At 39.2% G+C, this 11,003-nt stretch overlaps 1 protein-coding gene across 9 annotated transcripts; it reads left to right on the top strand.

Moving 5' to 3' along the window:
* Positions 1 to 1,780: 1,780 nt before the first annotated feature.
* On the top strand, positions 1,781 to 11,003 carry pde9ac (phosphodiesterase 9ac). 9 transcript variants are annotated; one of them, XM_049725577.1, is made up of 20 exons: positions 1,781 to 1,946; positions 2,095 to 2,257; positions 3,453 to 3,523; positions 3,818 to 3,895; positions 4,066 to 4,109; positions 4,180 to 4,234; positions 4,414 to 4,484; positions 4,550 to 4,637; positions 4,720 to 4,798; positions 4,863 to 4,937; positions 5,035 to 5,121; positions 5,192 to 5,296; positions 5,377 to 5,459; positions 5,587 to 5,743; positions 5,820 to 5,933; positions 6,169 to 6,273; positions 6,347 to 6,541; positions 6,613 to 6,708; positions 8,229 to 8,275; positions 8,647 to 11,003. In XM_049725577.1, exons 2-20 carry the CDS (start codon positions 2,189 to 2,191, stop codon positions 8,786 to 8,788), a joined length of 1,761 nt encoding a protein of 586 aa, XP_049581534.1. In that variant the 5' UTR covers positions 1,781 to 1,946; positions 2,095 to 2,188; the 3' UTR covers positions 8,789 to 11,003. The 9 variants fall into 9 exon arrangements, with proteins under 9 accessions (XP_049581534.1, XP_049581538.1, XP_049581541.1 ...); XM_049725581.2 differs by lacking the exon at positions 8,647 to 11,003 and adding an exon at positions 7,562 to 7,644 and having other exon boundaries at positions 8,229 to 8,250; XM_049725584.2 differs by lacking the exon at positions 8,647 to 11,003 and adding an exon at positions 7,568 to 7,644 and having other exon boundaries at positions 8,229 to 8,249.

The raw sequence follows: 11,003 nt of genomic DNA on the forward strand, positions 1-11,003 counted from the left end.
TAGGCAAACTATTTCCCTCTGTGCAGAGCGTTCAGTAGTAATCAAAAACTGGCGTCTAACATTAGTCAAAACATAAGATACAATCAAGTACTGAACGGTCAAGACGACTCTGGCCGTGTCCATGATTCAAAGAAAAAACATCAGGCATGCATTCCACAGTTCCTTAAGGGTCATTAAGCTATTTAGGCAATATATCAAAAGTCATTTGTTATTTCAAAGTCCTCAGAAATATATATATCAGATCATAAAGTTATAAAAACCTTTCTCATCACCACTTATCAAAAATGTCTAGTTATGTCTTCTTTATTGATTTGGTGTGTAGGTATAATTATATGCTTCAAATGTTTCTTTTATTTATTTAATATGTGAATATACTTGTCTGCTTATGTACTTTATTCAATGAGGTTTGAGCATATCTGTTTTTGTAGCGAGGCAGGACTTTTTGTATTTCGACCTCATTCCTTCATCGTATAAAAAATATTCACAGAAGATAGGGACTAGAATTGTCAATAATGCTAGGTAGCTAGCCATAACTTTGCGGCTAACGTGGAACGGAAAATATGAAAAGGTCAACTGTAATCACTTTTTAGATTGACAAAAACACGATGTACTTTTCACATTTATTGCAGCAACTCTTCCATTGCGTAGCACTTGAATTTAGATATAGGGAGTGGGATTTAGCGATGCTAATTAGCCTCGAGGGACATGGCTACCGCATGACGCTCTCCATCTCTAATTAATGACCTCCTACACGCTGGTTGGTGGAGCGTTTTCACTCAAGCCCTGTTGATGTGGAATTCCCCAGACGAGGGGAGGGGGTGACAGTATTGTCGGAAAACTCTTATCTGGCTTTTGTCAGTGACTGTAGGTCAAGATTTTAATGGTGGGCAGGTGGAGACTGGTTGGTAAAATGGCGGGTAAAATGACTCATATTTACACTGGCATACATATGTGGAAAATACATGTGCTTAATTGATTTTATTTTTGACAATATAATTCTAATGCATGTATAAAAGATCCACTGAAAATTTCATGAATGTTTGTCAGTGTTTTGAAGATTTTTTTGGGGGAAGGTAGTAAAAAACATCTCAAATCTTTTTGTGGGTGTGGAGGAGAAATCAAGGGGGCGGGGTTTATACATAACATATATATGTATTATGTTTTTAATTGTGCTATCCACGCGGAACTTCAAATAAAACCCACAATCAATGATTTTCATCACTACTTCTACACTCCACCGATTATCAGGCCATGCCATCCCCTAGACTAGAAATTAGCACCAAAAATAAACCAGAAATAAATCTCTTCAAGTGCCTGCGTGGCCTCAACTCATCTGACCAAACCATCTGGTGTGCCTCCTCTCAAGAAGCAAGTCAGCGCATGAGTGGACAAGGGCACGAGAAGGCAATCACAGAAGAATCATCATGGGCCTATTTGTGATGTGTGTTAATAAAACAAAGGTCACAAGAGTCAGCAGTAGGGAGGATAACCCCCAAAACAACCCCGTTAGTGCTGGTTGCTCCCTTTTTGACCCATAATTGAGTTATTCTTGACCTAGAGTAAATTAACGGTTTATCTCAGGGATCTGTATTTCATTCACCTATTGGCCATTTTAATCAAAGCTGTGTTTATGCCCACCGTGTTTACGTGTATCGTTCCCCTCAGCATGTACAAGAGGCCTCTGACCACAGCGTAGGGTCACAGGGGGTTGTCTTATTTCTCACCATAGTAACGGTCCCCCGGCAACCAGCTAGGAGAGCCGGTTATATTGATGGTACACCAAAGCCCTCTGGCTCCCTCACATCTCCATCGCTCAGCTCAGCTCATCGCCTCGCCTCCGCCGGCTCCGGTTTTTGAACACTCAGGCGAAAGTAAGCCGGCTGCAGCGTCGTCACCCCGGGGACGTTACCGTCGCTCTCCTCTGGGGAAGCCACGCATCTTGTGTTGTGAGTATTGTTGGCACCTTTCGCTAATTTGACCCGTTTGTGATTTGCGTTTCATTAACTTGTATTCGTAATTAAATATGCTTATTTGTTATCTCTTGCTCATTTTTTATTTATGGCTTTCATTTTTCCTATTTTGTTTGTGTGATAGGATACGTTCCCGTGGTCGCCTCCTCAACTTTGCCCATCAGTGCCAGTCCGGGTCAGCATCGCTACGGGCGTGTAAGAGGAGAGGGAGGTCAAACATGGGCTCCAGCTCCTCCTCCTATGCCCCCAAAGCCATTTATCTGGATGTGGATGGGAAAGTACAAAAAGTGAGTATGCAAAAAAAAAAAACATTTATTAAATTGCCATTTTTTGGGTGGTCTTTCGAGTTGTCTGCAATTAATTACAAATTAATTATTTTTATCATATGTGGTACATGTTTTGCTTTTAAACTTGACTCAGTCTTTAACTTATGTAAACGTTAAATTTATGAGCATTCTATTCAACGGGAAGTTTTTCCTTATCCCGATATTTAAGTGGAATATTCATGTTCCATTTTTTTAGTTTTTGAGTAGCTTACTATAATATCAAATACACTTTTGAGGAATCAAACCACTGCCTTATTTTTGACTAACAATTGTGCCAACTGTGTTACTGTATTTTAATGTTGGTCATTATGCTGGTATTTGTTTTTTTCGGGGTGGAATTTAGTGTAAACATTTCAAGAACTGTCAAAATAGTGCAAAATGTAAATTATTGTAAAACAATTAAAAATAATGACTATGCTTTCATGTCGCAAAACAAAGGCGCCTTATCAAACGAATGATGCTAATTCAATTTAAAGCACCTTCTTCCAAGTATTCCCAGTTGACTCACCCTGCCTGAGTCAGATCTAAAATTAACCTGCCGCAGAGCACACTTTGCCTTCCGGGTGTTTCTGACAGAGATAATTCAAACACCTTGCGGCCATAAATTCTGATGACTGTGATTCGTTCGCAAATTAACCACATAAAAATTCTTGCTCACATAATTCTTTGCGATGCCGATAAAAAATGCCATCATTTTGTTATTATAACCACGCTGCCATCTTACAAACGCTGTTCCACCAGAAACTAAAAATGTCTGTCTGCATTTAGACATCATTATGCATCATTGCAAGCCACATCGGCAAAGAGCTTAAATGCAACACTTGCCCGTCCGCTGAGTGTTTCAAGTAGAGAGCTGCTGATGACACATGTCTGCTCAAGGGCCCGAACCCACGATTCAAATTGTCTGCTACACCTGCTCCTTTTCAAGGTCACTGCAAGATCATCCTCACTTGTGGTCTTTCTTCTACATGCATGGCCATTTTTATTAATATTCGTGATATTCTTATGCTTTGAGCTGCAGAGCGATATATGATCAACAACACCGAGGCCTCGTATTAAGCAAAATAACACCAAACAGAGCGCAATGTATTTGTTTGCTCATTGTTATTTTTGTTTTGCATTAAATCTCAGACAATTATGTGTGTGTTCTTCCTAGGTGGTGTTTAGTAGGCACTGCAGTCCATGTGACATTAGGGAGCTTTTGTGTACCTCTTCTAACATCCCCAGGTTGGTACCACCTGTATTTTTTTTCCAGTGACAATTATGATTTCAGTGTAGTAAATTTTCAATGAATGAGTTTTCTACCAATACTGTAGATGCTATGACGGGCTATGTAGTCCATCACGTGACTAATTTACGCTGACAATTTGGAAGTTAATTTCCTGTTTTTATTTTTTGTATTTAAAAGGAATATATATATATAGTTCACTTGCACTTTAAACTCCATACCACAAGGGGGCAGTGCGTGATTGGACAATATTCTAATAATTGATCATTATACCTGCCCTGTGCTTCCTGAAGGAACACTGCAATCATGATTGTGGATGCAGAAGGCGCCTTGGTCTCGATAGATCCCACCATGCCGACCAACTCACCCAAGTATACACAATATGATATTGCCACACTTTAAAGTGATGATGTAAAAAGTCCATGCATCCTCTTGCACAGCCTGGATGTAATTTATTTTGGATTCATCCACTTACCTGTAACACACCTTCTATGGAGATTAAATGCAAATTGCTACTTATAACTATCTGCTTTGTGTACAGCTCATTGTATAAAGTTGTCCCCCTGACTACTGGTCAACTCGGGGGTAAGTACAGCAACATTGTGCGTCAACAACAACCTGCAAGGTGATGACTGTGACGTCATTGTGTGTACAGAGAAGGAGGACATGTTTCAGAATGTACTGTCCCAGGTGGCAGAGCAATTCAGCAGGTAACACTTCTGTTGTTTATTATTCTCTGGCTGTACCTCAAGTAAATAAATGACAAGCGCTACCTTTAAAGTCGCTTGCGCAATCCCGTTGAAGATTAGCTCAGTCACACGCCAAAACAAAGTATTGTGCGTGTTTTTCCCCCTGTACCGTTTATTTATACAATATGGTTTCCTCGCAGAGCATTTCGCATCAATGAGCTGAAGACGGAGGTCACCAATAGGCTTGCCATGCTGGAGAAGAGAGTGGAACGTAAGTGGTGGATTTGAAGAAATCCAAATCTTGTCAACATTATGAACACTGTGCTCCTTCTTCAGTGGAGGGTTTGAAGGTGGTGGAGATTGAGAAGTGTAAAAATGATCTGAGGAAGCTTCGGGATGAGATGACATCGAGGAGTGGCGGCAGGTTTGACATGATTTTTGCAAAAGACAATTCCAAATTGTGTATTTGAAATAACTTACTGTATGTGCTTTCTTTATTTTTTCAGGATAAACTGCCCGTGTAAATACAATTTCGACGACGGGAAGAAGGTCACTCCGAGACGAGATGTTCCCAATTATCCAAAGGTGTGTTTGGTGGGGACATTATAGAAGTATTACCGCTGCTTCTTATACATTTTGTTCTCCACAGTATACACTGTCTCAGGAGACTGTCGAGGCACTGAAGAAGCCAACGTTTGACGTCTGGCACTGGGAGCACAACGAGGTATATGCAAATCCAATTAATCTCTGTCTTTCATGCTTTTAATTTAGTTTTTAATTAATTTATTATTATATCTGTATGTATTCCTTTATGGTTTCAGATGCTTAGCTGTTTGGAGTATATGTACCATGACTTGGGTCTAGTGAAAGAATTCAACATGAACCCTATCACACTCAAACGCTGGCTGGTAAACAAAATATATGAAGAAAAAAAATGCATTAAAATAGCATAAATATAATATAATTTAATTTTTGCAGTTGGCCATCCAGGAGAACTACCGCAATAACCCTTTCCATAACTTCCGTCATTGCTTCTGCGTGAGTCAGATGATGTACGGCATGATCCACCTCTGCAACCTGCAGGTGAGGCTTCCCATTTTTACAGGATCTCTTTCGGCCTTTCCCGATTATTTAAAGTCTCACTTGTTTTTTTTTTTTTGCAGGAGAAGCTGACTCTCACTGATATGGGCATTCTAATGACAGCTGCGGTGTGTCACGACCTGGACCACCCTGGATACAACAACACGTAAGATCTGTTATTCACCACAAGGAGTTTCCGTGAGAAAAAAACAACACCAATATTGTCAGCGTGTTGGAATTTTTTTTTTTTTTTAGCATTTTTATAGCATCCTCCCATGTCGCACACCTATCAGGTATCAAATCAACGCTCGTACGGAGCTAGCGGTGCGCTACAATGACATCTCACCACTGGAGAATCATCACTGCGCGGTGGCTTTCCAAATTCTTTCCCTTCCCGAGTGCAACATCTTTGCAAATGTGGATCCCGAAGCGTTTAAACAGATTCGACAGGTGAGCAGACTTAGCGGTGTGCCAACTATGCAGTTTTCAAGCTGACTTCTGCTGACTTTGCTTTTTTTGTCTACAGGCTATAATCACCCTCATCCTGGCCACTGACATGGCCAGACATGGCGAGATACTGGACTCATTCAAGCAGAAAGTGGACAGCTTTGACTTTACCAATGAGGAGCATGTGACATGTGTACGTACATTTAGTTTTGGGCTACATTTTTTGCCACACAGTGCAATTATGCAAATATCATTTATTTGTCATCATTTAATCTTCTCTCCATATAATTGTGACTGTAAAAAAATCTGGCTGATAGTGACTCTAAAATAACCAGCTGGTTTGCCTTTACATTCAGTGGACATTGAGGCCTGCCATCTAGTGGTGACTGGTGTTAGTACAACAAAAATGCCCTTTGTTGTATTTTCAGCTCAAGATGGTATTGATCAAATGCTGTGACATCTCCAATGAAGTGCGGCCGACCGAGGTGGCCGAACCGTGGGTGGACTGTCTTTTGGAGGAGTACTTCATGCAGGTGAGAATTTACCCAACTATTTTTTTAAATCTCAAAAAATATTCAAAAGTCTTCAAGATTCAACTGTACATAGGGAGTCATTGCACAAGGCCAAACACACAAAAGTGATTCTGATGTGATCAACATCTGCGTCTCCCAGAGTGACCGGGAGAAGTCGGAGGGCCTCCCGGTGGCCCCCTTCATGGACAGAGACAAAGTCACCAAGCCCACCGCTCAAATCGGCTTCATCAAGTTTGTGCTCATCCCAATGTTTGAAACAGTCATGAAGGTCAGCTCACCTGCGCTTTGCCACCAGTGTGCATACTTTGACAAGTCGCTAACTGGTGTTTTGTCAAACAGCTTTTCCCTCAAATTGAGGAGATCATGGTTCAACCCCTGAGGGACTCCCGAGACCACTACGAGGAGCTGAAACAAATTGACGATGCCATGACAGAGGTAAAACCTATTTTATCTATCGTGTATGTGGTTGAGTCGGTGTCTCAAATATGAGCCGTTTTGAACAAAACCATGAATATCATCATCATCAGATGAAGACACCTCTAAATTTCATGTGAAATTTTAATATGAACATTTGCACAAAAGTGATTTGATTGGGTAACATCTATTCCAATGGCTTTCAAAGTGTGGGCAACTTGAAACAAATGAAACAAAAAATTAGAGAATTACACATTTTTAAAACACCACTTAGCTTAATGCTAACACAGTGCAAATTGTCATAGATGAGCTAGTGAATAGCATTAACACTGCAGTATGTAGCCTTTGTACCCCCTACGATGGAAGTTTGCCTGAAAGTCTGACATACTTTAAATCAGGCACCTTGTTAGGCTACTAAGTGGTCCTTGTGTGAGTTCATTCCTGGTAGTTATCGTTTTCTTTTCACTGAGTTGGTAATGAAGATATCAAACGGAAATATCTCAGCCAGTACAATTGCTGACATTCCGTTTTCATGTTCACTGTTGTATTTTATGTATTTTACATCAGGCACCATGTTGGGCAGCTAAGGGGTCTTCATTAAAACACAAACTCATTGTACCATCTCCTCTACCTTGGATGAAAATGGTGTCTGAGCTTTAAGCAAGAGATATTTGAACGCAAATTTCCCACACTTTGAAACCTCAAGTCAACAGTTCCAATTTTACGCATTCAAAACATTTCATGTCGACGGCACCAACTCTCCTAAAGTCAAGTCTCGTCCGTATGAGGTGCACACGGTCACACATGCATGCATGCGCACCGCCCCCATCCAAAGCCACTTGCTAACATAAAGGTATGTCTTTTGTTCAATGAGGCGCAGAAGAAAAAAACTGAAAATATGTCATTAGGCGGGAAGAAGAAGTAAGCTCTGCAGTGAGTGAGTGCAGTGGTATCTGTGTAAGTAAGAAGTGACGCCTTGGTTGTGTGCTAGTGTTTAGTGTCATGAGTGTGTGACTGTCTCTGCCTCTATCGACCGCTCTCGGTACTGCGGGAACATGCAAACACTTTCATCACATTAAATTGCATTAAATCATAATTCAGGTTACCCCAAAAATAGAAGCCATGAGTAAGAAAAAGGGCTTGAAAGGAAATTCACTACAAACTGTAGCAGTGATGAAATTGTCATGGATCCTTTTTTCCCCACTCTCAATCTCCTTGTTGAACTTTTTCCACCATTTCTGCTAATAAGCCAAAGTGACCGATTTACATAATCACGGTAGAAGAGTCGAAAATCAAATAGAACAAAGATTAAAAATTTCTGCTATTGGTTGACACTGTCAGAATGGTATTTCTTTTGGCATTTCACAGAAGCATATTGTAAATAAGACTGGAAATTATTTACAATGTACTACAAGGTGAACACACATTTCAACTAGTATCAGTATTCTAGAATACAAAATGTTAGAGATATCATGCAATGATTAAAAACTTCCAATCGGATACACGTAATGGACTTCCCTGTCTTGGATGTGCGAGATCAGGTGTCAGCCGGCCCCGACTCTCAGCATCACACCAAAATTGCAATCAGGTAAGAATGAAGAATAAAATATGTTTTATGCTAATAATGAGCTGGCTAACAAGTTCAATTAGAGCTAATAAATGCATAAGGGCAAGCACGATAGAAAATGGAGGCATACAAATTATTACTTTTATTACCATTTTTAGGAGGATTTTAGAAACACCTCTCACTGGGTAGTTTGAAAATAATTGTAATTTTTTTTAATTAATGCCTTTCTGACAGTGTCACTGATTTTTTTTTTTTATGCCACCACTTGATTGGATGTCATTCAATGACATCATAAATTTTTCACGCATGAAAGTTCTGCTTGCAGGTTTTAGGTGACATTGAATAAATCTTTTTTTTTTTAAACACTAATTTGGAGTGTCCTTCCTTGGCAGGGGTCCTCTTTTGTGTTCAAATTCAGCAAAGACTTTAAGAAGAGCGAGTCTGGTTGAAGACGTTGCGTTTCTGCGTTCTGGCCATCAACAAACGTCGCGGCGGGAGAGAACAAAGAGACGACACAGCAACATACTCAACTAAAGTTAGGCACAGATGGAGCATCCAATCTTGAACTTTGACTTAGACTTTTTTGCACTGTGTGTAACAGAGAGGCACCCCGTGTGACCTTTGTCTGTTTCTTTGTGGAGTTAACGTTGGCTAGCTCTGTTTGTTTGTGTTTGTTGACAGCACTCCAAACACTCCGAAGAACAGATTTTCTAAAACCACATAAACAGAAAAACACATTCTGATAATTGCCAAGAACTCCTATTTTGGTTGTTTTCATTGTTCTACTCATTCTACATTTCTCCACTGATTTAAACCATTGCCCTAATTTAAAATGTTATATGTTTGTTCAAGGCCATCGTGGGAAGTCCCATTCGTCAAATTCCAAAATTTTCCAAATTCAATCCCCAAATGAACACGTCATGTTATTCCCTCTTTCTTTTAACCAATTCAAACCATTTCAATTTATTCTTCAACTCATTTGCGGTAACTTTCATTACTCCCCTTCTCATCTGGATTATCTGTGAAACTATTCCCATTGCCCAAATAAAAATTTAAAATCCCACATTGAGAAATTTCATATCATTCCCTCCTTTCTTAACAAATTCAAACAGTCCCAAAATATTTTACACATCTCTGGAACTATTTGGATTACCAAAAATTCCACAATGTTTTAGATTTTAAAAAAAGAATCGCAGATTAACACATATTCCCAATCCAGTTTCATCATTTCAGCATTCACATTCAATAAATTGCCTTTTCCATTCACAATAAATAAGTAATTTGTATAAAAACACTTGTGCTTACAAATACAAAAAAATTGCATGATAAAAAATAAGTACGAGCAACCTAGTGTGCCATTTTAATAACCTAAAACATATTAGGCTTGATTACCAAGGACCCCCAATTTTTTCAAAATGAGTATTGGGTTCACCCAAAACTTTTTAGTCGGCATTGTGCGATTTGCATTTCAAAGGAAATTTAAAAAAAAATAATAACAGCACAAATGGTTTTAACAACTTCAAATTTGTGGCAAGGTCACTCATTAGATAACTTATCATAAAAACATTCAGTCGATAACAAAAATATATTCCCTAGCATTAGCAATGAGTGCGTTGATGTGATATTGTCCCCCCCACCCCACCCCTCCCACACTTGTTTCATTATTGCTGAGGTCAAAGTACAGAAGCCATAATAGATACCAACATAACAAGGGTATTCAAATATATGTGTTTGTATTACTGTACTTCTAATTGTACAGAAATAAACAGTATACCGTTATGTCCGGAAGTATTTGGACAATGACAGCATTTTTATGATGTTTATTTATACACCACAATGGATTTGAAATTTCAAAAAAAAATCAACGTGTATGTGATAAGCTATTTTTTAGCTCCTCCGAGTCATTGAACACAATAACATAGATGCTTGAGTTGCTGTAAATGAAAATATCTTTCTCTCTACAACTGTGAAATATAAATATCAAGCGTTCTAAATGAAATCCAAACATATTGATGTATAAAGGCAAAGTATTTTCCATCCACCCACTATCCGAACACAAAACAAAATCTGTCATTATCAAAATACTTCTCTACCCTTGTTCTTGAATGTGATTGCAATCAAACATATCTTCAAAGCAATAAAAAGACAAATTTAGTGGCACTTCATAACTGAATACTTCATCACTTGGCTGTTTCAGTTGAGCTGACATGAATTGTTGCAATTCTAACCAAAGTACATTTTATCATCAGATTTCACACACGAGGCCGACTAAATGGAACTCGTGATATGGCTGCAAGGGTGCCATTTATCATCTCTCTCTCTCTCTCTCTCTCTCTCTCTCTCTCTCTCTCTCTCTCTCTCTCTCTCTCTCTCTCTCTCTCTCTCTCTCTCTCACCTGGCGTGGCATACAAAACACAAAATAACTCACCAAAGAACACTTACTGTATCGTAGAGGCATTTCTGATCAATTTCACTTTGGTATGTAGCTTTATTTGATTGGTCTCACACACACACACACTAGTATAATTGTTCCCACTTCTGCAATCTCGCAGATGATCTCAAAGCAATAAAAGAACATCAGCCCTCCAGCACATGATTGCATTTGAGATGAAATAAAATGTGTCTTTGATTTGTGCATGTGCCCTTTTTGTTAGCCGGCTTCAGGAATGTTCTCATTCAATTTAACACACCAAGCATGGCCAGTGATTGAAACAATGTCATAAATAAAAGCGATGGGGCAACACTTTCA

This window comes from Syngnathus scovelli, chromosome 7 (assembly GCF_024217435.2).
Source record: "Syngnathus scovelli strain Florida chromosome 7, RoL_Ssco_1.2, whole genome shotgun sequence".
In the NCBI taxonomy this organism is placed as follows: domain Eukaryota; kingdom Metazoa; phylum Chordata; class Actinopteri; order Syngnathiformes; family Syngnathidae; genus Syngnathus; species Syngnathus scovelli.